This window comes from Salarias fasciatus, chromosome 13 (assembly GCF_902148845.1).
Source record: "Salarias fasciatus chromosome 13, fSalaFa1.1, whole genome shotgun sequence".
Lineage (NCBI taxonomy): Eukaryota > Metazoa > Chordata > Actinopteri > Blenniiformes > Blenniidae > Salarias > Salarias fasciatus.
In genome coordinates, this window is record NC_043757.1 from 11,105,534 (window position 1) to 11,133,490 (window position 27,957).

Consider the following 27,957-nt stretch of genomic DNA (forward strand, 5'->3'; position numbering starts at 1 on the left):
TGGTAATTGTGCCTTTTTAATTCTTCGACCTGACTGAGGCGTCTCACGCAGTGGATCACTCTTTCCTACTGCCACACCCTCGGGTCTCAGCATTAAAGGCACCGCTTTGGACTGACTGCTGACAGATCCTTCTGTGTGCAGTTGGGGCAGTTTTCTTCCTCAGTGGCCGATCTGACCCGTGGGGTCCCCGAGGGGTCAGTTCTAGGTCCCTGTTCGCTACTCCTATGATCAATATTAGGCTAGGAGTCTGGTTGTTATTGCTGATTCGGTATTCAGGATTCTGCCAGTGAGCAGGAGTTGAGTGAAGTCCCTCTCTGGCTGTGATCTGGGATGCAGTCGACCCTCCATTTGCATCCAGAAGTCATTGTAGTCATTACTGTGTGTGACCATTTACACCATTTTCACTGTCTTGACACATTATCATGCATAGAAAAGCCATCAACACCAAAAAGTGAGACTATACAACCTCTTTATTTGGTCAAACCAAAAAAAATATATATAACAGAATCAATAATGAAAGAAAAACACAGACTATAAATACATCAAACAAAAACATTGGAAAAAAAAAGTGGTTTCTTCTCTCCACAAAAAACTCAACCAAATAGATCTTCACAATGTCGTAGTGTAGCATGGGTCCAATTCAAGCTTTGGATATGAAGAAATAAAGATGCTTTAAAATGTGTGGATATTCAGAAAAGAGCATGCTTTTCAAGTGGAAATGCAGAGAAACTTCAAACCCGTGTCTTTTTAAAGAGGAGCCATCATCTGTGTAGAACTACAAACTCTTGCATCACTGCTGAAGCCTACAAGTTTAAGACTGGTGCCTTGCAATCAAAGCAATGGATGTATGGTATGAGAATTTTGAGGGCACTGGTTCTGTGCTGCGAGATTCAATCAATCATACATCTTAACTCATAAAACAAATGCGAAAGAGGCCGACGGGTGAGAGAGTGCATACAGACATACAGACATACAGTCAATAGTGATTTGCTACTGCATCCTTCCAGCATGTGTTGAGGTCAGCATGGTGAAACTACAAGGAAGAGGCAGCAGAAAGCACTTTTCATAGACACACACATAACACATATAAACACAACTGACAGACATCGCTGGGTAATGTGTATTCACCTGTATTTTAAAAATAGTACAATGGTGAGAGGCGTCGGGTTTAGGAACGGTACAGCAGGATCCTCTCGGCACAGTCCTGGCCGACCAGGCCGGCGTACTGCTGCACCTCCGACTCGTCGCTGGAGCCCCTCCGTTTGCGTGAGTAGGCCGCGTAGGGCATGACGGTCCGTCTGTACAGCACCAGCGCTCGGCCCACATCCTTCAGCACCCGGGCATCTCCTAGACCAAAACAGGCATGTGAGGAAAAAAAAAAAAAAAAACACGACCGCAACAAGCACAATAAACATTGTCCTGATTTTCCCTCCCTCTTGTTGTTTACCCTCGGAGAAGGCTTGGCAGGGATGTGTCATTATTCCGAGAAGCTGCTGGAGGAGCAGAAAAGCCTTAAGAAGTTACACCCCTACGCCTCGAACACGGAGTCACGGCGGTGCGTGAGCGGGCTGGTCTGATGGTCTTGTTTACGGGGGCCCTGCTGCCCCGCCAAACCCAGCATCTCATTAGGTCTGGTCTCGAACAGTGCCAGCTCCCATCAGACCAGTAAGAACAATCTCAGCTAATCTCAAACTGTCTGTCCAGAGCAGAAATTGCTCCTCTGGAGAGTCAGATGGAAAGAAGGATAAATGCTTTTGACCCTCGCTGATGCTAAAATCTGGTGTTTCAGCAGCAGCTGAGCCAAGCTGACCATGTCTCCTCCAAGAGGACGTGCAGGAGGGAGCCCAGCAGGGCCAGCCAGGTCCACTATCCTGTGACTGTGGTCAGAAGAAAGACAGGCATACATGATTTTGGCTCTTTCACTCCAACTTAATTTTTTATGTCTATCTTGAATATAATCAAACACAAATGTCCATGATCAATAAACTCTACAGTCAGGTCTGGTCTTCATGAGCGTAACACTATAACACCAATTCCGTATTAAACTTTGTGATATCAGTCTCTCTCCGATGTGCGACATCCAGACTGAAGCTGCTCTAATCAATGCTTTAAGTCATCACTTTGACTCATTCTCCAATTATTCCACCAATTCATCAGCAGCAAAAAAAGCCTAAAACTTCACAATTTACACCCTGTCTTCCGAAAACTACCTCTTCTGCATGCTTCACATACAATACTTTATTCTTTCACACAGGCCTGTTTAAAGCAGAGGTGGCAGAAACGGAAAAAGTTGATTGTATTAAAGGAATTACGATGACTATAAACTTTCTTTTGTCCTTCAGAACAGAAGAACTGATTGAAATTCTTCACACAGTATTTTGAGCATACCATTTTCATGCATATTTTCCAACTCAAAAGCTTTAAAAAATCTGACGGTTTATTGCATTTGAGCACAGCAGGTGATGTGTGTTTGTGTAATGAGGGAGGGATCAACACCCTCTACCGAGGTGTGCAGGATTATTAGGCACATTCTTTTCCTCAGGGAAAATGGGCTAAACCTTTGAGAGGGATGCAGCATACTTGAAATCACAAAGATACTGAGTCATGATCACAGAATTATCAAACGTTTTACCACAAAAAGCAAACAGGGTCACTAGAAACACACTGAGGAAAGAAAGACACAAATAAAAAAGTCTGTGTTTGGATTGGTTCGATCTGCCAGCGAGGTGAAGGTGGGGTTCTGGTCCAGGCAGGTATCGTTAAGGTCAGTTAGTTTGACCTTTCCAGGTTGAAAATCGACTTTGAATCAACTCCAAGACGCCCTGCTACATTTTAAAGGACACTTTTATAGTAGGTTACTTCTTCCCTTTGTACTGTCTTCTATTCAATTGTTTTGTAACTGAACCAAAACAGTGACCACGGCATTCTGCAGTGCCACATAATATCCTCCAGTATGAGCTCAGTTGGTCAGGAGTTCATCCGACAGCAAGAAAATGACCCAAAATGTAAGTTCAAGCTATGCCAGAACTAGATTAGTAAAAAAGACTGAAATCATAAACTTGAAAACACGGAGTGGCCAGCTCAGTCTCCATCCAGCTGGTTTGTGATGAACTGGACAGAAGAGTGAAAACAAAACAAGTGCCACACATTGATGTGAACTTCTGCAGATGAGTTGGAAAAAACTTTCTGAAAAATACTGAACTGCCAATTTAGAAGAAAAGCCACGAGTGTGTGCAGCTGTTATATCTGCCAACAGTGGCTACTTTGATGAGTCAGAAGTTTCAAATGTGTTTCTGTTTATAAACTGATTCCATGATTTTTATTTTAGCTCAAATTGTTTATTTGTTCAATGCCTTCATTTCAGACTGCAATGAGAGAGTAAACTCAATAACTGTCAATCCAGAAATGGAGCACAGAAGATGAAACTAAAGCAACTTTGAACATGTGGCTGAAAAATTAAGATGTTGTACAGATACGAAAAATCATAATGAGTAATTAAAAAAAAAAAAAGTTGAAGCGATCTACAGATGGCTGAAACTCAGCTTGAGTTTTTTGATTTCAGAGCTTGTGGTCTGTCAGAGACGAGGCCCAGGCAGTTTGAATGAACCGCTCGCCAGGCCCATAGTGACACATCAAACAGGAACAAGTGAGACGTGGTATTAACGGAGCGTCTCACCACCCCACCACCCCCCACCCCCCACCAGCACTCATGTGGCTCCCAGCTGGGCACTCAGGTGGTTGCAATGATGTGAGCCCACTTATTACTGTTTATTTCCCCAAAGTATTTGCTATAGCGCTGCCAAGTTCAGACTGAAAATATCAACAATTGGGGAAACAATATGAGACAGAAATATAAATGCATGCTCACAAACACAGATCTTTTTTTTCTGATGAGGCACATGTTGGTAGAGGGGGTTGTCTTTCATGTTTGCAGGGTCGATCGCCCATATGTCAGTGTCCTCGAACAAGACAATGAACCTCCCTGTGTGTGTGTGTGTGTGTGTGTGTGTGTGTGTGTGTAATACATAACTCTAGACGTTATTGTTTGTCTTGCATCTGCAGATTTTCATGAGGTTGATTTATTGACCGTTTTCTGAGGTGATGTAAAGGATTCCAACTGGGAAATGGGATTTTCCCACTTAGTAACCTTGCATGCTTCCAGTTGCGCTTTAGCACACATCTCAATAGCTACACACCATCACAGCATCTAATTTGCACAGGCACTATCTGGAGAGCTAGCCAAGGGAAAGAAGAGAGCCGGGCATCAACATAAAGCCCCCAGGCTTCTGAAAAACCACTGCCCCACCCTCCTCCTCGCCACGAAGATATTTTCATACTTCAGCTGCAAATTTGATTCCACAATGTGGAATCATGTTTTATTTATTAGCCTCATTTCCCAGCTTGGCATTGCCCTAACCACTGTGTTTCCCCCCCCTTCTCAAAAAACTGCTGACTCATGTAATTGAAAAATGGTTGATGCTAACTTTTAAATGAAGAAAATCAGCAGTATGTCAAGCCTCGCCGTGTGGGGAAATAGATTCTTAAAAGCAGTAAACACGTTACGCAACTTGTACATGAGCAACGTTTTGGTGCATGAAGAATTAATGCGTGCTGAAGGGATGAAAGCGATAATATTTAAACATTTGATGTTTCCTCACTTCAAGTGTGCTTGAGGCCAGGCACTGTGCATCTGCTTATGTTCTTCATCAGGGTGACAGGCCACTTATGCAACAGTTATGCTGAGTTAAACTCGTCCAACACTGCCGCCTCGCCAAGATATTAAGGACATTTTGCAAGACAAAAGGGAGAGCAGCGTGAAGCGGGCCGATGCTTTATGAACTGCAGCAGAGACGCTGAGCAGAAGGCCCATTTTTCTCTCTCGCTGTGAGCCATCCAAACATCCGCTTCTCGCATAAACAGCTTTCCTTTTTCTCCTCAACACAGGACTCCAGCGTGGCCTCTTTCTCGCTGTGAGCAGCTCCAGACCCCGTCCCCATCAGGCCCACCGGACGTTCAGTGACAGGGTGCTCCCAGGTCACGGCTCCTTCGCCTCGGGGTTCAGGGGTCAGGGGAAGAGGAGTGGTGAGGGCCGGCTGGGGGAGTGAGAGGGTCAGGGCTGAGGCTGCGGGCCCTGACACCTCGCCACGCTCCTCTCTCGCTTCCTGTCCTCCTCAAACTTTTGGAACACTTGCTTAACACCGGATGCTGGTCAAAGGTAGGCCACCGGGTTATGACCACTTCCTATGACCCAATGTTGCGAATGCAGAATGGACTCACGTTTGAAAAGAGAAAGGCCAAAATGGCGTTGTAGTGCATGAGAAGGCTGCTTTTGGACTGAAGGGCCCGGGTTCAAGCCCTTGTGTTTGCACCTCAAGGCGGATCCCTAAATCTCTCTGTAGCTGACCATGAAGTTTGACCTCCACCGTGAAGAAAGCTGCAAGAGAAACCCTCCTATCATGAAGCGTATTATCATGAATATTGTTATTGAAATGAAGGCAGTAAAAAAGAAATGACATCTGGTGGGATTAAAAGAAACTACGCCTCACATCGTAAGTAAAAAAAAAAAAAAAAAGAGAAAGAAATGCTGTGCGATCAATCTCACACGAGGAGCAGAAAGTCTGGTAGAGATCAGGGCACAGTAATGCAACATAGACCCAGACAGTAAGAAGCCAGCAGCCCTAATTAGCATGTATTTTAGTGCATCTGGTTTGGCGCCTGCCAGACGCACTCAACAGTACATGAGGTGATGATGAAGATCACACATTTTTGCAAATATTTACAGTGCTGCGCGGCCATTGCCTCCACTTCTCTATCTGCCAAGCACTGATTGTGTGTGTGTGTGTGTGTGTGTGTGTGTGTGAGAGAAGGACAAGAGATACAGTATGAGCAGGACGCGCTGTAGGTGTCAAAAAGCACAGCGTTCATTTGAAAGGAGGCCACAGCGAAGCCCCGAGGGCTCTTAATGTGTCAGCGTCAGACAGTGAGTCTGCTGTGGAGGGAGCTGTGTAAACTTTAGATTAGCTGTCTTTACACACCTCATTAGGACGGCTCTGTAACCTGCTCGCCCTCGCAGTGTAAACATGCACACGACACACTGGCTCGCCGTGATCCGTGGCACAGGCAGTTTGAATTTTAGGCCTTCATTAAGCACAGAAAGCAATCGGATCAGAAAAATAAGAAATGTGTCACATTTCAGGCCTGTGCTAAAAAAGACAATATGACTTCTGAAAGGACCCACAGGAGATTCCTACAGTGCTCCATACAAACAGGACTTCCCCAGCAATTTCAGCTTATTTGCAACATGGTGATATTTGTGCCAAATACATGTCATATGTGGCCAAATACGACTGGGCCACCAAAGCTGTGTACGATTCTCCAAACTGGAAGCAACACAGCGCACGACGACCGGCGGCGAGCTGACGGCTGGGGTTATTCCGAAACCTCAGGACCGCCGTTAGCCTGACAGCCGCGGTTCAGCCGTACAGCCCGGCACCAGGCCCGAGAGCTGAACCTCCAGTCAGCGAGAGCTGAAATGTAATGACACGGCATTTGGACGGCTCGGTCCTGAAGTCATGCCCGGCACCGTCCAAGACCAACAGTCCACACAGGAACCGAGGCACCACAAGAACCACAGGCACACAAACGTACGGCGGCCAAGAGCGAAAACTTCCAGCTCTGAGACCTCCATTTTGTCCTGGGAAACGTGTGCCTACTCAGGAATTTGAGGCAAAAACTGACAAAAAAAAAAAAAGGAGAAATGTACCAGTGGTTAGGCTGTTTATGGCAGAGCTGTAAATGCCCTTTATTTCTCCCAGGTTTGATCATTTCACTGCCACTTGAACCGAGAAGTCCAGCGAGCGAATCAGAGATTAATGTCAAAACCATATTTCTTTCATGCGGGTACAGAGGACAAAGGCGTGTGCCAGAGAACACTTACTCCCTTCATCAATTGTGTCATTTTTCACCTGTACATGGCACCAAGTCAAAGCATGACTTCACCGCAACAGACGTGCTTCTGTCTATGCGCCTTCATACACCCCCATTCTTCCTCCTCCTCCCTCTCCATCAATCTATCTTCCATTTTATTACGCTCCTCTCTCTTCTCGTGCCAGCACACAGCCACAAGCCTCGCTCCCTCTCCCCTCTTACAGCCTAAAAACATTTTTATCACATATGAGCTGCAAGGGTTTTTTTTTTTTTTTTTTCCCCCCTCCATCCAATCTGCCATTACTTCCTGTAACAATCACAATGTTGTTCTCTCTCATCTCGCCTCTTTTCCTGCCTGGTGACGCAAAGTGATGAGGAACTGTAAACAGGAGACGGCTGGCCTCCATACACTCAGGTTACAAGCTATTGCGACATCGAATGCAGGTGCGCAACATTCGTACGGTGTCGACAGACACCAGTGACGTTCAGCCACCTCTCGCAGTAATTTATTGAATATTGCTTACATGGAATCTGTTTATTTTAAGATTCGACAGCACAGCAGTATCGTGGAAAGAAGTGGATCAGTCCTGGTGAAATGTGACAGACTCTTCAGTTATCGACCAATCTAGTTACAAATCTAACCAGCAGAGAAAAAAAAAAAAAATTCAGAAAAGTCTCCTTTCTGGGTAACTTATTAAACACAACCCAGACATGGACGTCTGCCTGTCTACCTTCTGCGTGTGGTTTATTACCACCAATATCACTATTCATTGAATAATGACAGGGGTCCGCCGCAAGACAGCGCTGGCTCAGCCGTGACCGTGATAAAGGATGTGGAGAGAAAAAGAATGTGATCAGAGTTGGGGGGGCCCCTGTTTTTACCCCCAGTTTGGTGTCTGCACAGTACTTTGAAGACAAACCCGCAGCTTTCAATACGCCTTCAGAGTGAAACCGGATCGGACGTTAACTCGAGGTTCGTGGGTTCATCCAGCAAAGCTCTCAGAAAGAACAGGAAAAACCCAAGGCCATTTCATGTCAGTGATGTTAGAAATATATGCAACCATATGGGGAAATATAGTGTTTCCTCCAGTTTTAGACAGTTTGTGACATTAGAGCTGGAGTGTGGTGTAACTTTACCTGCATCGGCGTCCTGGTTGAGGCGAGCATACCGGGAGTTGTCCAGCTTTGGTGTGCATCGCTCTATAGGTACCCAGACGTAGGTTTCCGGGCACAGGAGGTCTGAAGGCCGGTACTGTCCCTAAAAACCAACGAAAGACACAAGTTACATTTATTCAACAGTACAAGGGGTCATTATGCATAAAATGAGACCGTCTTTTGAACAGACTTTTAATCCAGAGCACGATAAACCTTTGTCATGCTCACGAGATATTTCCATAAGCGTGACATAGAATCTCACGTGCGTGAGAAACTTTTTTTTTTCTCTTTTTTGCACAGAAATACAGTGTCTCAAAAGCATTCCGTGTCAATTTTGTCACATTTCAGACAAAGCAATTCACAGTGGTTTACAAAGAAAGAAAAGAAACACATTGAAACAAAGTAAATAAGAAAGGCAGTCAGAAAAAGTACATTTGGTACATCCTGAGAAAGAAAGAAAGCCCTGGTGAAGTCAGTAATGCAAAAAGATCTGGACAACCACAGAAGACAACAGTGGGGGATGTTTGCAGAGTCGTTTCAGTAGTGTAGAGAAAACTCTTCAAAACAGCTAACCAAGTGAAAACCACTCTCCAGCAGGTAGGTGTATCATTATCTACCATAAAGAGAAAACAGCGCGAAGGTAAATATAGACTGCAAACCACTCATAAGCCCTAAAAATAGAAAGAGAAATAGAAAAGAGTATGAAGGAGGCGTCAAGATCCAAAGCAAACCACATCATCAGTAAAACATGATGAGGGCAGTGACATGGTTTGGGCGTGCGTGGCACCAGTGTTTACTGACGACAGGACGCAGGTCCAGAAGCAGTCAAATGAATTCTGAGGACTTCAGAGACGCACTGTTCTAATTCAGCAATATGCAGACAAGCTGATTGACCCAATGACCCAAAACAAACAACCAAAGCAAGTCAGAAGTTTATTAAAACAAAGAAGTGGAATAATCTTGAATGGTTGAGTCAGTCATCTGATCTCAACCAATCTGGGTCAGAAAGGCGAACAAAGAAACAGTGAAGGAGGAAAAATAGCGGAAACCCAGTTTGTGGTGATGTTCATGAGTTCAAGAGCTTGGGCAATCAGTGACAGCAAAATGTTTTCAATAAGTTATTAGAAATACATTTGAGCTCCTGAAATGAGGGGATTGTGTCAAAAAAAAAAAAAAATCACTTTTGTTCCCGAAATCTTTAAGTATTTCTTTTTTGTTCAACCCACTAAAATAAAGTTGAAAGTCTGCACTCCAACTGCATCTGAATAATTTCATAAAAAATGTATTATAGCACTTTACAGAACAAAATTAGAAAAACTCTGTCTCGTTCCAAATATTTATGGACCAAAGTGTAAGGATCACAATTAAAATTTTAAAAATTCAAGGAGCATTATAGCGTTCATGTTAAAATGACAAAACTATTAGCTTTCCAATAACATACACATTTTTTTCAGATGCATCAACCACTACAATGTTACTGACCAAAACAGCTTGAGGAGAACGTTCAGTCTTCAGCTGACATAAATTTATGCCAGATTTCGTTATATGAGCATTAAGATGGTGTCAAGTGCAACAAATTAAACTCATCTCTGTGGCAGGATCATTAAGGAAATAAAGGAAACCAGAAGATTTTTGAAAAGTTTGAAAAGCTTAATGTGCTATTTCAAATAAATATGGTGTAAACAGGAGGAGTTTTTTTTTTTTTTAAGAAATAATGACTTTTGAAAAAGTTACTGATTAACTGACCGAACACATTGCTTTGATAATTTGTTGCAGTTCCCCTTGCACCAGTTTGACACTTCACTGGCCTGAACCTTCAGAGTTAAAGGTCTGACAAGTTGTAAACTGACCCCGGGGTCAGGACAGCGGCTGCGAGCTGGAACCGACTCCCCTCTCTGAAGGGTCTTTGTTTGAGCTTTGTGTCCCTCTGTGTCAGAAGTGTTACGCCGTCCGCAGTGTTGAGCACGAAACGTAAACACACCGGCATACTGTAATGTGTGCTTGCGAAATTGGTACAAGTCCGTATTTGACCTAACATTTTGGATGGAAAGTAAACCAAGCTGAACAAAAACAGCTGCTACATATAGAAAGAAAAAATAGAGAACGGGGTTGAATCAATAGGAAGGAGGCGGAGGAGGTGCAGATGGGGGATGGAGACTCCATTATCAAGGACCTGTGTTCTATCACATGGCTCCAAACAAATACAAAGTGCTGAGGAAGCTCTGTAAACAAGCGGGCGCCTGCTACACTGCCACAACGCACACACACACACACACACACACACACACACACACACACACACAGCAATATTTTTAGTTTACATGATGGCAAACTGTAGGACAAAGACTCCAACGTTTCATGGAAACCTTTAAACACAACCAAGGTCAAAAAGTTTGGGATAATTAAACTTAGAAAAACACACTTGTCATTATGAACACAAATTAAGCAACACAAAGGAAATACCATCTACAGAAAACACTGTTACACAAGCACTTTGACCACGACCGTCTGTTTGTGGGCCTATATGGAAAATATGCTGCCTGTTCTCACATGCAGTATTGAACACTACGCCAGTGATCAAGGCTGCTCTACGACTTCGGAAAAAGAAAAAAAAAGAAAGATTGAATTTATACGATAAAGTCAGAACTTCTCTCTAGATCCTAACAACAATGGTAAAAAAAAAAAAAAGGGGCAAAATGTGTAAATAAATTCATAAGTTCATGCTAAACGTATGGAGTAAACACCAGTCAAAACCATATAAGGAATCAAGAAAGAATTCAGAATGAAGCATGAGAGGCGAACATGCTTTAAGTGCATCTGCTAACAGATGGATGGTGGTGGAATGCCATGCATCTGTACATGCAATGGACACACACACACACACACACACACACACACACACACACTGGATGCTCTCCATGTCTCAACAACTTGCAGCCTTCTACAACTGTCAGCACAGCGAGCTTGACACTCTCACACTCTGCCTCACCTCTATAGACTCCTTCAACACCGCTCCGACTCAATATGCACAACACACACCTGCCCAGACGTGGAAACACAGAAAAACACTACACGCCTCTGCATCCTGACACAGTACCTGACCTGTGCGTGAATACAAAGAAAAGGGGAAAAGGGAAACCACATGGAAGAAAAGGCATAAAACATGTAAGGACAGATTGATGGATAAGCTTTTATTCAGGGAATAAAAGCAGCTGTAAGATTGTGTCTGCACCTTGTGGAAGCATGTATCTGTAGAGTATTGTGAACTTAAAACTATTTTTTATTTACTTTTTTGAAAAGTACTGAAGTTATCTTCCTGAAAATAAATGTAACTACATGGAGAACTACTCTGGCCTCACTTTTAATTGTGTCACTCAAATAGGACGTCTTAATCTGCACATATCAAGTTGCAGTAACACATCGGCAAAGCTGTCAGAATGTGTGATTAAGTTTAATGACGGACTCATTCCTTACATTCAGCTGAAGTTACAGCAGTAAGTCAGAAAGGTTTCCCACCTCTGACTCTGGTTCTGCAAAGGTTTCTTCCTGTTAAAAGTGAGTTTTTCCATTCTACCGTCACGTGTGCTGGTTTCAGTGGAATTGTTGGGTTTTTCTCTGTAGAATCACTGTCAAGGGAGAAAAGCAGTAACTGAACAGCTAAGATGAACTAATAAAAATGAGAGGAAGCCACAGATAGCAGGAATAATTCTGCACTCCTTCAACGGGAATTAAGAGAAAGAGAAAGTGTTTTAAGAACTTTGTCTCATGCTAAAGCTAACAGCTGAGTCAGGGAGCAGCGCCTCCGCAGCTTGACTACTGTTTTCATTAACAAAGCAACAACTGTCAGCCTCAATGAACCTCTAGTAAACTCATCCAGGGCTCCTGATTTCAAAACATCATTACTGAAGCATTATTCTCAATCATGTAAAAAGTGCCACGCAGAAGTTCCATTAGTGTTTACAATTTATAATGATTTATCCAGTCTTGCAAGCTCCAGAGGGACAGGCCTATCTAACCAAAATGAAACCCAGTCTGGTCATGGAACAGGAACAATTCCTCAACCCTCCCCCTGAAAAGGAGAAAGGATGATGAGTATGAGCAAACACAGCTATTAGTGGTCTGGACAGAGGAGTGAGAAATGAAGGAAAAAGGGGAGAAAGAACTCTTGGTTAGCCAATTCTTTATCAGTATCCTTGCTTTATTAACCCAACGCAAAGATTGAGTTCACCACTGATTTTCTTTATCTTCACTCTTTTTTCTTCTTCCCTGAGTTGGCCTGAAAGCTCTGGAACTCACATCCATCCAGCAGCTTCCTTGGCCGGTTTTCAGCACTGTGCGTCAGCTCGCTCACACTATCCATCCCTCTATCTAACAGTTACTTATGGCTGCAGAGAATGCAGTAATGGGTTCCTGAAACTTCCAATTCTTGAGAGATGAGACTCGCTACGGAGTGGAACAGCCAAGTCTAATAGCTGGAGGTGAAATGGTCTATTTCCGCAAACTCATGAACCTGAGTGGCGATTAGTTCAGCAAGTGGTCCAAAGGGGCCACTGGGAAGTGACTGAGGGATTCAGTGGTGAGACGACGAGGTGCGAGCGCAGACGTATGATCGGTGGCTCATACAAAGACAATGTTCTGACGGTCAGACAGGTGATGGCATCTTATGTCACTGTGACATGGATTGCCAGGAAGGATGCCACTAAAATCTCTTTGAGGATGCTGGAAGATGGGGATGAAGTGGGACTCGGGAGGACAGAAATACCAGAAACAGACGAGAGGAGACATTAGGATCTGCCTCCAGCTGCGGCGTTCAATGGGACAGGACCTTTCACGATGGAAACTGTACATTTACAAGTGTCAGAAGGCTCCCTGTGTTTTTAATCAGTTATTTTGCGGTGTGTGTTAATGAATCTGCAGAGGTCAGTGTTTATAGGAAAGCAATCCACGACAGCGCCGGTTTCCCAATGAACTGAACTTTAACAAGGCAGAGAGGAAAATTACTCAACCTTATTTGAATAACAAGCTGGCCCAGCGTAAACAATTACACAGCCTCAATCATCTAAACTAAATAAACACACATCTCCGCAGGGCTCGACACGCACTTACACAATAGTGCGCACATCTATTATCACAGTGACATGGCATCACTCATTGTTTTCAGGCCACACAGACTTTACGCACATGCAGATAGCAGGGGCCCCATCGTCAGAGGGAACTTTATTACCGACTATCACACAAACTGTCACTCTCTCTCTTGGCTCAGTGGGTTCTCACACACCTCCAGATAGGCAGCAATGCCCCAGGCTGATGCCTATGATTTATCTGAAAAGCCATTAATCAAGTGCATAAATGGAGAGCTTTACTGCAGCCAAGGAATCCTCGTGAAAAACGACACCACTTTAGCCTCCTGCTTGTTTTCTTCCCAATCAGTCCGGCTAGGAAGCAGACAAATATGTTTAGCGTGTGGGAGACAGCTTCAGCTATCAGCCAGGAGTGTCTTTCATATTCCCAGTTTGTCAAAAAAAAAAAAAAAAAATTCAAATAGTGCATGAAAATGTTCATACTCTGGAAACAATGAAGTGTGGAATATTTTAAAAAGCAGCAATCCGCTCATATCACATTACGTTCTCGTATGATGGAGAGAAACTCTTGAGGGTAAGATCATTCTGTGCTTTGCTGTGTCATAGTTCAAAGTGATCCTCTTTCAGGGTAGCCAGACCATTACACACGAGGTGCACTTGGTGTCCTAGTAACATGGTTTCCCTGCTTCCATCTGCAATACTTTACACCCACATCTGCTGCTGATTTCCTGCTCATATCTCCAGCTGAGTTCTTCAACGTACCCTGCCCCTGCTGAGGTATCACCGAGAGCTTGTGTGTCTGAAAGCAGTTTAAATGAGGCTCCCCTTGTCTACACTATCAGTGCAGCCGAAATCTATACAGGAGACAGAAGTGACTTCAACAGTAATCTCCTGGTTAACTGGACACCTACTTCAATGTAGGACAGAGTGGCTCCAAGTGTGTGATGTATGGCCGGTCCACGAGTGGATGAAGTCATTAACGTTAGACCCTTCTCTGTCTGACTCCAGCGAAAAGATACCTTATCCAAAAACAACATGCAACACAAGAACAGCTTGCTTTTTTCAATCTATCGTGGGTCAACATAATAGTGAATAGAACATTTTGTAAGGATTCCATACTGGTCATGCACTCTCAGAGAGAAATAGGACATTTGACCCAAACAGACAAATATGGTCAAAATGTCACAACTGTGGTCTCTTTGTAGTATATCATTCAGATGGTTGTCAAGCTGTAGAGGCCAGTTCTTGAAAGCTTATACAAAGAAGCGTAGTGTGAACCAGAGGCAGGCAGACGTAACCTACTCTGGCCCGGGCCAGCACTCTGACCCAGGGTCACACTCAGCCTGTCTTGGTCAAAAACCAATAAACACAAGGCCTGATCCCTACATCTATACTCTCTCCCAAACAGCGAGCTCTGACAATAAAGCCGGTCTTTCTCCCAAGACTGTTGACACACATGCATTTTAGCCATACAAGGGGGGCAAGGCCGGGGGGCTCCACTGCTGATGGACACGCATAAACAGTGCGCCTCACAGAAACACACACACGCAGCTAGACAAATACAGCTAAAAACTGAGCAGGCTGGACAAACAGCCACAATGAAAGACATGTCTAAACAATCTGTGTTTCGGTATAGTGGCCTATACAGACATCCTCTCACCGCAGTCTGGGACAATATGTACATATGCATTGGCGTATTTGTGTTGAGTTCTATGTATCATTGCCCTGAACATGTCTGGGGTCTGCATTTGGGGAGATTTATGCTAACTGCTGCTGTTTAAACACTCTGCTCCCGCCAAGGCCTTTTCACCCTACTCGACGTATTACCACAGGACGACCTTCAAATGAAGCACCCGGGTTGGCGAGTTTCCCCTTTTGGGCCCCTAAGCAAACCCCAGCACTCCTTGCACCCACCCCACTCTGTCCCTGCACTCCCTCTCTTGGCTATGTGTCACGGCTCCACGGATGACAGGTTAATGAGGAGAAAATATTTTTACAGGATCGCATTTCGACGGACCCCTGAGAACCAATGGCAGCGCTTTTATGGGCATCAAGTCACAGACTGGGCACTTTTATCTCTTTATCTCCTCTGGTCTTTATGGGCAGGCGAACTGTTATGCCTGTCTGACACAGACCGCAAGCTTACCGCCCTGCAGAAAGAGCCGCCGCCCCCTAATCTTGGTCTTAAAACCCCACCTCAGACTTCTAACAGCAAGACCAAACCCCGGACCTCCACCCACGCTCGGAATCTACGCATTGAAGTGCATTTATAAAAGCATCTCACTTTAAGCACCAGGAGTGCTTATCTAAGATCTGAACTCATTTTCTCACCCAGCAGAAACCAGGCATCTCAGACAAAGCAGTGCAGCCGCGGCAAGTTTTGAAAATAAATACTGATGGAGTTAATGGCAAGGCAAACACCTCAGGCTGGCAACTAGAGGGCTCTGGATCTGCTCAGCGTGACACCATCTCCAAACTCTCATTTTTTGCCCTGGTGACCTTCACACTCCCCCCTAAACCAGCAGAAAGACTGAACCATCTGACCTGACCCCTTGAACTCTGCTCCCCGAGTCCCTCGCTCTGTCAGCACTCGTCCTAGGGGGGGTGCCAAGCAGCGGCCGGCTTCAGACCGTGCTGTAACCTGTTAATGATTTGTTAAAAACACAACTGTGGCAGGAGAGAAAAGGGGCGGGCGGCACACGATGGGACATCGAAGAGAAATTATCAAAAAGTTTAAACAAATGTTTCTGCTGAGAGGTGCACTGTTGGTGGTCTCCTGTCGAGGTAAATCAAACAACACTGTTTCTGTCAAAACGGAGTCCAATTTAGGACCGGGGGAGGGGAGGGGGAGCGCTGGAACGCTGAAAAAGGCCTTTGGCTTATAAATTTCACAGGGAGAGTGAAAATAGGCCTAGCTGGGTTTGATCCTATTTTGATAGGCACGGGCTTTACAAAATGAGGAGTGCTGGAAGGTAGTGGGACTGCCTGAGCAGAATAACACCCTCTACAAACACAGCCAAAACGGCTTCATCTCAGGCAAAGAGCACAGGCCAAAAAAAAAAAAAAAGGGCTAAAGCTACTATAAGTGTGAATGTTTGGGTCCTCCATTTCTCTACAATGGTGAATGAAACTTTATACCCCACCAACCAGCATTATCATGACTCACTGCATCCAAGCATGCAAATGACAACTGTAGAAATGAGATACCCACGACTGCAAACGCAGAGGAAAAAAAGAGCCGCTCTGTTTTTATCTTGAATGCAATCAGCTGGAGGTTTTTGAAAAACTAATCCCTCTTCTCCATGAATCCCTCATCCCAACCAGCATGGTGGCTGGTTTGTTGAACAGTTGCTGAAAGAAAACTTAAAACAATAAGGAGAGAGAAATGGAGGCTGTGTCCAGACTTGTAGATTACATGGTGCAGAAAGCAAAACACCTAAAAATCTGTCCATTTGGAGGAATATCAATGCCAGTAGTGCAAAAACAATAAACGGGACTTCAAAAACACCGTGCATTCATGGAGAAAGCCTTCTCAAAAAAGGATCTGCGTACTGTAGCATGGGTGAAAGGGGTGAGGGCCCCCATGGGACACTCCCGTTTATGGATGCCTCAAATTCACTCACTGTCACTCTAAATCTGCCCAGATGTTCAACAAGTGACACACAAAATGCAAGGTCACTTGCGTACACAAAACACAGAGTCTGACTGGGCCCCTTGAGTGAAAAAACATGCATACAGAGTGCCGATAGCAGCGGCTCGGAGCCTTTTTAGCAAGTCAAAACCTGTCCGGGGCATACCTGGAGAGGACGGGGCTGTTTCAGGGGGAAATCGCTCCATTCAAACAGACCTCAGGTTATGAATGATGCTGGAAAGTTTCTGAAAAATGAACACGGTTTTCCTTTTAGCGCCAGCTCCATTTGACGCAATCACTGGACACAACCGAAACAAGAAATATGTCAGCATTTAACGCCCCAAGACAAAGGTCTGGTTGGGAGGCACCTTTTAAGGCCCAATTAATGTCAAGAGAAGTAAACTCATGCAGCAGGTGACAGAAAAGCCCAAAGGCACACACTGATTAAGGCAAACATTACCACAGCAGCCTGAGAGGCCTGACACCAAAATCACATTCTTCCATGGGGCGCCTGCGAACACACTGCTGCACACAGTGGCTGACACCTGGATGGATTCATTTCAGGTCCTCCGAATTCAAAAGCCGTGGCCGGGTGGAACAGTGCTGGCTGTTGCCGGAGAGCTGACCGGCTCTCAGTGTTTGTTGTTTGTGGGCGAGGAGGAGCTGGGCTGAAAGGGAACGGAGGTGCAGCTGCCCGCGAAAGGCTCTTTAAAAAACGGCAGCGAAGTACCGGCGGGAAACGAATAATCCTTTTCATCTCACCTCCTCCTCTCACTTGGCACACATTTTGTCACTCCTCTCTTTTCTCTCCATCTGTCCTCTTCCTCCTATTTTTACTTATTTCACTCACTCCTTCTTTCTTCTTCTCTGTGGAAAATGTAATGGTTTCCTGGGCTCAGAGCGAGACATTCTTTCACTGTGAACAATAATAACAAGAGTTAGAGCCACTTCATGAAACTCTCTCTCTCTCCCACACCGAGAGGGTATAACCCAGCCTTCTGTGTGCCACACTTGAACAATACACAAAATATTGAAATCGGGTACTAGACTGGCAAAGCCAAGTGTGTGAATGCCTCATCTGTTAACATCAAAGTCTGCTAATTCTGTATCTAAAAAGTAACGAGTGCTCAGACCTTCACACACCTCTGCAACGAAATGGAAAAAAACACGACACACTGGCACGGATATATATATTCTTTTGTTCTGGCAAAAAAATAAAAAGTGGAAATTCATAAAATGAAAGCCGACGAAAACCAAATATGTTTTGCAAGCTGTGGAACCTGGATGAAGTTGTTATTAGACAGCAAGGGAGTAAAAAAAAAAAAAAAAGAACAGAGGTGAGAAAAATCTGTGTGATGGTGTTGGAGTCAAAGCACTTGTTTATTGCTTCACCAGGTAACACACAGCCGTCACAAGACAGGCCTGAAATTGAGCATAGGTTCTCTGGAAATCTATAAATGCCTCAAGTTAACAGCAGCCGAAAAATCGCATGTTTGACTGAATATGCAGCTGCAGGGTTTTGTGGTATTATTCCATTACAAAAAGTGTGTTCATGCCTGTGATTATGCATAAAGGAAACACTGGAGGCCAAAGTGTTCGTTCACATTCAGCTATATCTTATTAATCTTTTTTAAAAATCACATTTTACAGTCATTATGGACACGTTCTATGTGATTTCCATACTTTTATAAACAAACAACACTGAATATTATGAATTTGCTGTGTTTCATGCTGGTCAGGATGTACTTATCCATATAAATATTTAACTAGTGGTTTGTTATTGACGAGTTTTTAAAACACTGTACTTAACTACAAATTTCCCATATATCTGTCTGAAGTCGCAAAGGCCAGCTTCAACACATGAGAGGCATCGTGAAAAAAAAAGAAAGGGTGGCAGAAGGGCCAAGACCTTTGCTCTCATTTAGCCTCCAACAGCTTCACCTTCTGCTCTCCACAGCTCCGAATCAGAGAGCCTGGGAGGGCCAAAGGACCAGGGACAGAAGCCAGGGGCAGGATGTCACGTCAAATCCTGAACCCACCAGCCAAACCAGCAAGGCTCTGTGGGACCCTCCGTTCCAGCTCCGAGAACAAAGGAGAGGGGTCTGACACTGGCCAGGCAGCCCCCTGTTCCTGGCTGCACTCCAAGTCTTCCAGGGCACTTTAAGGCTGTTCTACAGGACCTGCACAGCCTTTTGGCAGAGCTTGGAAGTCTAAACCAATCTCACATGGAGCCCATGCCCCTGGCATACAGATCTGTGACCTGACAGAAAGGACTTTCCTGCCACCTGGGAATTCAGAGACACTCCAGAATGGAAACGCAGACTAATGTAGCTTTGCACAGCCAACTGATAAAAACAGCGCCGCATGAAGACATACAGGGACATGAGAGGAAAACTTAAAATAATCTCATCTTACTTGTTTCAATAAATATGTGTGAATGAACATTATATACAGTTGGTATAAAATCCTTTAAGCAATGCTACTTGTGAAGGCTACATAAATAATGCAGATCGACTGCTCCGCAGGGTGTGAGAGAATTCAACATAACGCAAACTGGTTTCAGAGAGTTTTAATATTCATCTCAGCATGCTGCATTAAGTAAGACATTTCAAGCTGTCACTGACAGTCAGGCTATGCCATCACTGATGTAAATATATTGGCACCACAGCTTGAGTGTTAAAAGTTTAATCATTAAGAACGACTTAATGACAAAAGGAAGTTGTTTTTCTTCTGTCCAAGTGTTTACCTCAGGTTAGAATAGGTTCTATAATTTCAAGAGATGCTGGATAACAAAACACCGTCAGTGTCTGGAAGACAGTCATTAAACACCGCTAACATCCAAATGTAGCAATACAAAAATTCTGGTTCAATTTAACAGACTTAAAGATGCTGAGGAGTGAAATCTGTTGGCAGAATTTGCCTGGTTTTAAACACCTCATATGCAACTCATTTGCTCCCATTTTTAAGTTGGGAAAAAGATACAGTTTATGCTGTATGAAGAGAAAAATTCAGCAAGCAATAAGACTCAAATGGAGGAAAAAAAATGTATTCAAGTGCACCCACGTCCACGCAGACATTGTGTTAGAATACGACTGGTACAGAGAGTTCCTAGAAGTTCACAAAGGGAAAGTGGAGGTGGGGAGAGAGTGGGGTAAGGTGGGTAAAACAGCGAGGGAAAGTAGTGTTTCAAGGGTTTGAGTGGTGTCCAGCAGGGTTCAAGTGCTGGTGTTTTGGTCCTTAAAGAGGCAAGAAGCTGTACTGAGATCCAGAAACCCACAAACCCTCCAACACAATAACAGCAGAGTTTAGAGGCTCTACATCTTAGCGACCTGAACAATTCCACAGCATGTCTGTGCATTAATGAATTACTTGGTCTCATATGCAAATCGGACAATGGAGCGAGATGCTGGGCATGTGCTACGAGTACGTTTGAGCGCGGGCGTCTTTCTATGGGATTGTGAGAGCCGAAAGGTGGGAACTGGGCAACCTTCTCACCCTTGTTCTGTGTTCCTCCCCAAGGGTAAAATAGGAAGAAATGGGGAGGTGGAGAACAAGGCGCTGCAAACACACAAGAACAGATATGGGGGTTGGGATAGTAAATACCAACACAAGGAGGGGTTAGGTGCTGTGGTAACAAGAGTTCTCAGACAAACACTGTGATCGGGATTCAGCACAAATACACGCACACAGAAATAGAACAAATGCACTCACATGCATTCCATACCCACATTCCCAAACCGAGAGATTGTACAAAACACCAAAGCAAGATGTAAATTGGATAAAAAGATGTGGCACTGTGCCATAATCCCCAACAAGACATCACTCTCCCATAGGCAGCAACAAGCTCTGGGAACATGAGTGAAATGACAAGAGAGGTGAAAGAAATGGGAGATGAATGAGGGAAAACAAGAGATGAATGGCAAATCTTGGCAAAACTGATGCAATTTGGAAGGACAGATTTTCTTTTTCTATTCTCCTGAAGCTGAACATCTTTAAGTGGTGTTTGGTGGGAAGGTGAGCGCGTTTTTGGAAAAAAAAAAAAAAAAAAAAAACACCGGGTGTGATTTGCGAATGTGTGTAAAAGTATCCAGAGTACAAAACCACACTGTAAAAAACGCATATATCTGTGCATGTGACACTTTTGGAGCTGCTGAGTTACGGCTGCCGTCACCACAGTGACCTCTCTCTCAACCTTTAATGTCTTCAGCAGCCTTGTCCTCGCTTCCCTGCATGAACCTCTGCAATATCCTTTTTCCCTTTAACAGACTCCATACCTCAGTCTCTAGTGGTCTTCCCTCCATCGAGTCCGCGCACTGTATGAAGCAGTTTTGAGTAATGATTTTTTTTTTTTTTTTTGTATGTAGATTTGAGTTGACAAACATTTGATACCCAGGCTCCTCAAATTGAGCCTCAGCTACTGATTTTAGGGGGAAAACAGCCTTTTAAAGAGCACAGATGATATTTTGAATCATGTGATCAGCTGCTATATACGAAGGAATTCTAATATGGAAGCAACAAGAAAAACAAAGCACTGTGAAGACGAGCCTTTAAAGGTGAAGTTCAGTTCGGGGTGGATGACAGATGGAGGGAGAAAAGAGAAAAATTGTGTGGGAGAGCGAGCTACACATTTCATGACCCTGACACACCCCGATGTGCCTATAAAAGAGATTAACTATGCACCTACACTACATACATAATATACAGTCCAGGATAAACCACCTCCAATGAAGAATGGGTCTGAACATCAAATGTTAGTCTTCTATCACTCTGGAACGTTGGGTGCAGCTTTAGTAAAATATAACCAATAAAAAAGCATTAAAGACAAACTTTACTAAGCTTAATGCTGAAGAGGTTGCAGAATTATAAGACAAGAAGAGAAACAGACTTTAGATAAGTCGCCATCAGTTAATATCAGAGTCAGAAGAGCAGAGTTAAAGAATCAATTTGTATTATAGAGCAGAGGAATAGTTTCCACAGGAATGAAAAACTGGGACTGAGAATGGAAAGAATATCATTTAGAACGACCGTCTTGGTATTAAAATTACAAGACTGGTCTTATCTCTGGTATTTCCCTCTGGGATTAAAAAAGTATTTCTTTTCTATTTTATCTGGTCTTGGAAATAGTGGGTTGTCATTATATTCTGGGCGTAACATTTATCCACCAATGTTATAGTGAATTATGTATCACAACAGCACAGTGACCTCAGAAACTAAAGGTACATGATGGATGCGAGCTGCAGTCTCCTGAGTGAGCCAGTCAAATGTCAGGTGTGCACAACGAACAAGTGACTTGGTGATCACACTGAAGGGGCTGCTCTGCTTGCACTGTTGCATGTGTGCATCTCTGAATATCTTCTTGGGGCGACAGTAGCTCAGTTGGTAGAGCGGGTCGTCTTATAACCGGAAGGTTGGCAGTTCTATCCCCGCTCCCGCAGGCGTAAAACTGTCGTTGTGTCCTTGGGCAAGACACTTCACCCAACTTGCCTAGTATGAAAGTTGTGAGAGTGAATGGTTGGTGGTGGTCGGAGGGGCCGATGGCGCAGATTGGCAGCCTCGCTTCCGTCAGTCTGCCCCAGGGCAGCTGTGGCTACAGTAGTAGCTTACCACCACCCAGTATGGAGAGAATGAATAATGCAATGTAAAGCGTCTTTGAGTGTCCTGAAAAGCGCTATATAAAACCAATGCATTATTATTATTATAAAAACTATTTTAAATCAAATGTTTATCAGATGTCCATCACAGCTAAAAACACAAGATCAGATTCATTTAAATTTTGTAATGACAGCATATGAAACTTTCATATATTTATAAAAAAAAGGCAATATTAGGCAAAACTCCTCAGTTGACCACTCAAGGATGCTATTATGGAAATTGATTTAAACGTGGTCTGCCGGTGTCTTTGTATGCTTGTATACAATCATTTAATTTAAAACCCATTGAGTGGCATCTCATGTCACAAATGTGTTCTATAAATAAAACCTGGTAACACAATAACAACAATAACAACACAGTATAATTTAGAATTGTGTGTCAAATGTGTGATTGTTTAAATCGTACCTTATAGCGCATCTTGGGACAGGAGTGGATGTAAAAGCCCAGGTAATAGTAGGACAGCTTTGGGGACTGTTTCTGCAGCTGCCTGGTGAAAGCAATCTCCCTGTGGTGAAAAAAGAAAAAAAAAACATGAATATACTTTTACAGTCAGGCACAGACGGAGAGAAAGCCTAATAGATATGCAGCACTGCAGAATATTACAAACAATAGACGGTTACAAAAGGAATGGCACAAATCTCTACTGAATTACTCAACTATTTAGAGTATTATGAAAATGTCTGAAAGACATGCTGCTATTCCATCATGCAATATAAATAAGACGGCGTCTGATTGGCTCCAGATTCACTCTGTAGCAAAACACAGTAACGCCAATTACACATCCAAAGTCATTCGGTGTGTTCGGATCCGGGGCTCCATATTCATCCTGCTACCCTAAGTGCTGGTGAGGCCGACATTACGAAGCTTGATTATGATTAAAAGAAGAGACAGAAGAATTTGAGGCACACAGCAACAGAATATCTATGCCTAGTTTGAGAAAGCTGCTTTGAAACAAGCTCCCTGACGAGTTACTTCAAACACTGTACCTCGAGGAATTTGCACATTCGGCTCAAACATTTAAATATCAACCTGCACAAAGCGGCAGCACTGCTCACCACGCCAAAAACTACTGGACATCATTTACCCAGAGATGCTGTGACGCCACCCACAGCTCACGATGACAATCAACTCACAATTTATGCTGCCACTCATTTTTTATGCGGGTAAAGGCTTCAGGGAGTTAATGGAATATATCCGGCCGGAACGCACGGTGCCAGGAAGCAAATGATAACGATAATGTTAATGATTTAAAGTGCTGCGCCGGGCAAAGTGTCCCACACTTCAGTGGCATTGAATATTAAATATGGCGTTGGAAAATAGTGTAGACATTTTTATGAAAAGGGTTAAGGGTCATTTATTTCAAATTTTTTCAGATCACTTTCACAGTTTTTTTTTTTCTTTTCGACCACTTGACTGGTCTTGAATAAAATGTTTGTGGAGCAGAAACAGATGCAAGAAGTTTTCCTAATTCGTACTCCGCAAAGCGAGACCACAGGAAACTTTTGCACATTTTTTCTAAATAGAATAACAACTACTGTAGCAGCCCATTACTCCAAAGCAGCTATAAAAAAACAAGCTCAAGTCAAACTAATTAGAGAGTTATTGAAAAAACAGCAATCAATTCTTGAAATTCTAATACTTAAGTTCACACAAACCAGCTTCAAACATGTTTTTCTTACTGTTTAGTGCATCAGCAGCACATGAAAGAGGGCAGTAAGACCAGCAGCTCTGACTAGAGCGGTGCCCGAGCCGAGGAAGTAAACACCCACTTTCGAAAAGGCTGCTTTTCTTGGTCTCATGTCATTACACAAAAACAACTGCCTTCACTCTATCGCCATTGAGCCCCGGGGCAGAAAAAGAGGGAGAGAAAAAGGAGAGTGTGTAAAATAAAGATTTAGAACTGGGAGGATTTATACACCTTCTTCAAATACAGTAAATGTCTTCCCTGCTTTATTTGTCTCCCAATGGTTTCTTCCTTAATTGCATCCTTTTAGTGAAAGCCTATTTTCCCTTTCCCTCTGCAGTTTCCTTTGCTATTCCATAACTAAATTCCAGCTCTTTTTTTTTTCCTCTCCTGTTTTGTTTCACTCTTCCTTCCACCACTCTGTGTTTCACTCGCTTAAATGAAGGGGGAGAATTCCCTTTCTTATAAAACTTAGGAGACAGAGAATGAGGCCTTGAAATAAAATAGATGCACTGGAAAATAAGGCATGGGACAAAGCAGGCCAAGCCAGGAGGGGTGGGGGGAGAGAAACAGGGGGAGAGAGGGAGCAGGAGGAGAATATAAAGGAGGAGGATCAAGAAAGAGAAAGGGACAGAGAAGAGCGGCTGCGAGAGCGAGGTGCTAGAAGGTCACCCGCTTGCTGCCAGGTTCCTGGGTTCCCATCCCCTCGCCACAAAAGGGCCCGGCAGGCCTGAATTGGGGGAGGGGGGGTCAATAGAGGCGAGGGGCCCATTCACAAAAAGCCATGTCCCCCCCCACCACCCCACCCCACCCCACCCCACCCCATCCTCACTTGAGGCCTTCACACCCCCACCTCCAATCCAATGGCAGCAGCTTGAGTCCACCATTATCCCCTCTTCAGCCATCTGACACTCCAGCACAAGCCAATTATCAAGCCCTCTGCTCCTGCACAGCTTCCCTCATACTGATGTGCACACACACACACACACACACACACACACACACACACACTCACACATCCATAATGGTGCATACCACAAGGTGCTTACTGCAGCTTTGGGTGGATGTGGAAACTTTTCATTACCAAACACTTGCCAGACGAGTTTTGATTAGCCAGACGCAGCATCCAGAGTGACCCGATATTTAACTTCAACAGCAAATGTTTGGAGTGTGTGTATTAGAACAATCTAAACACAGGGATTTCCTAAATCATTACAGACCGTTGAGAGTGGGAACAATCCAATGACTCAGTATTGGCTATGACCCATTTCCAAAACTTGTTTATTGGCTCCAGCACAGCAGAAGTCATTGACTTAACTGTGGCGACGATTACTCAAGACGTGCAAACAAAAGAGGGGGAATATTTTATCTATTAAGCACAGGTATTCCTAGAAATTCACAATCCAAACCTTTCCAATCAGTAGCTTATGGGTGGAAATATATGCATTCTTTTAATTGACCCTTCTTCTAAGTAGAGCAAAATACATTGAATATTTATCTGTGAATATTTTGGTTCAGGATCATTTGCTCTATAACATAATAAGGACATTCCCATAAGAAAGTGATCCATTTGGACACCAGCTGTGTTTTCTACACACAGCACCTCAGGCACTTCATTATCCGCCTCCTTTCTTCTCCTCCTCCTCCCCAGGCCCTCCTGATCTGTGGCAACAGTCCTGCAAGGAATTCCTCAACATCTCCCTCTTCTGTTTGCACGCCTCAATCACACCGTGAGCAGTAGTGAGTGCAAAAATTTGAATATCTTCAGAAGTTCATCATTTTCTCATTTATAAGCTTAAATTTTAAACAAAAGTGTTTAATGGATTTTAGTTTGTAGATTCACAGTTAGAAATAAGTTACGGGGTTGTATTGGCTGTAATTTAGTACTCTACATATTTTTTGTTTTTTAAAAAAAGGTGGTTCCTGCAAAAAAAGGCTCCCAAAAAGGCAATTGCGTGAAAAATTCCTCATCACTTCCCTTTAACAGGCAAGTAAGGTTCTCCACATCTGAGAGGTTTTTTCATGTTCTGCAGTGCACTTGAACATGAAATCCAGCTGTGTTTACTGTGTCGAAGGAGCACCGCCAAATAAAATGGAGATTTGCATAAAAGCATTGTGTCGAGGGAGGGGCGATGTGGGCCTGCACGCAGTCCGCACCGCCAGAGTCAGTCGGGCCAAGGAGAGTAAGGAGTGTCCAGACCTGATCAAAGTCCTGGACTCTGGTGTCTGTAAACAAGTGGGAGGATTTCAGTTCTGCTGGCTCCCTTCTTCAAGGCCTCCTTCACACACTCCGTGTTGCTCTTGGAGTCTTGACTCTTAAAATAATAAGTGATGAGGGACTGTGTGCACAGGACGGCTGAGCTGTTCCTTCTGCATGAGTGTGGCCTGTCTATGCTGACCGCTGGGCTGATTTAATGCGTGATTACACACGCACGCACACATGAATAAACACTCACTACTCACACTGCAGCACCTGTGGACACCAACTTTTAAAGCACAGATCACCCGGCCTCCCACATCTGTGCAGAAATATGTTGAAAAGCCTTTCTCACATTATTGGGTTACAGTTTACAGGAAACGCCAGATATGTGTGCCTGCAGCATACGTGTGCGTTCTCCCGTTTCATCTCGGACGAGAGAACTGTTGTCAGGCGAACCACAAACACAGCTCTGCCTCATCCAATCAAGTGCGAACAAAGAGGGATTTCTCCTGACCTGAAGTATTATGGCACTGACGTTGTACGATGCAGTTTTAAAGATAATACTCGGAAGGAACCGCAAAGATCGAGAGTCAGGGAGAGATAGCAGGTTAAAAGAAGGCCGGCAGAGACACGCCGTGATATGACGACTCAAAACAATGAAAACAGTTTTTAATGGGCCTCTGAATCAGTGTTCAAAGAGTCACAAAGCCATCATTTCAGCATGTATCCCTCTGGATCCCAGGAAGTCACGGCTCTTATAGTAACTGATAAATGATGTAACTAGAATCGCCCACTCACTCGTACAGATCAGCAGGACTGTGTTCGGCCTTAACCCTGCTGCTGGGGAGCAGGTCAGACTGACCTTTATGAAAAGTAGAGAAATCAACACGACCGTTCGTTAGGTGAACCCAGCAGCCACTCGGATTGCTCATATCACTGGTGTCAAACTCATTTCATTTCGAGGGCCACATGCAGCTCCCTGGGCCAGTGCGATGACAGGAGCTTATAGATTATTATATTACACTTCTAAAGCCTAAAACTTTTCACATGTTCTGCACATTTTACAAAACCGTTTGTGAACAACCCGGTGAATGCCGGTGAAGCTCGTTGCTTGTCATGTCACATGATTTAAGTAGCCCTCAATATGTTCGTTTTGATAAACATACCCTTACAGATTAGTATGGAAGGAGATCAGATGTTTAGTTCTAGGTGTCAGTGTTGTGTTGTGTTGTGACTGTTTCCCCACCATGAAAAAAAGGAAAAGCAGGGACTTTTTCAAAAAACGGGAGCAATTGCTCCGACTGTAATTTGTTCACTTTTCAAGGCCATCCTGCGAGCCAGATTGAAAGTTCTGATGGGACAGTTTTTACATGCAGGCAGTATGAATGATACCCCTGGCTTAAATTTCTGAAGTGTTGAAGTTTAAACCAAGAGTGATTTAGTGGAAGATTCCTTTTAAGAAAGAATCTTTATTGAGTGAATCATCAGTAAGCCAAGACCAGTGAGTTGTGAACAATATTATTCAGTTATATGACCAAAAACGTAATTATTTTCGAGTCATAAAACATTGTCAAATTGATGGAAGAACATTTCTTGTGTTCCTCATGAGTAAATACATCAAGGGAGT

General features: G+C 43.8%; 1 protein-coding gene across 2 annotated transcripts in view; it reads right to left on the minus strand.

Annotated features, from left to right (window-relative positions):
* Positions 1 to 452: 452 nt before the first annotated feature.
* The window catches only part of ate1 (arginyltransferase 1), a 51,742-nt gene continuing 24,237 nt past the window's right edge, over positions 453 to 27,957 (minus strand). For both annotated transcript variants that reach the window (XM_030106065.1, XM_030106064.1), the window contains exons 10-12: positions 22,852 to 22,951; positions 8,065 to 8,185; positions 453 to 1,347 (exon numbers count right to left, since the gene is read on the minus strand). In XM_030106065.1, the coding sequence (XP_029961925.1) occupies positions 1,169 to 1,347; positions 8,065 to 8,185; positions 22,852 to 22,951 (400 nt within the window). In that variant the 3' untranslated portion in view covers positions 453 to 1,168. The remainder of the gene's footprint in view (positions 1,348 to 8,064; positions 8,186 to 22,851; positions 22,952 to 27,957) is intronic.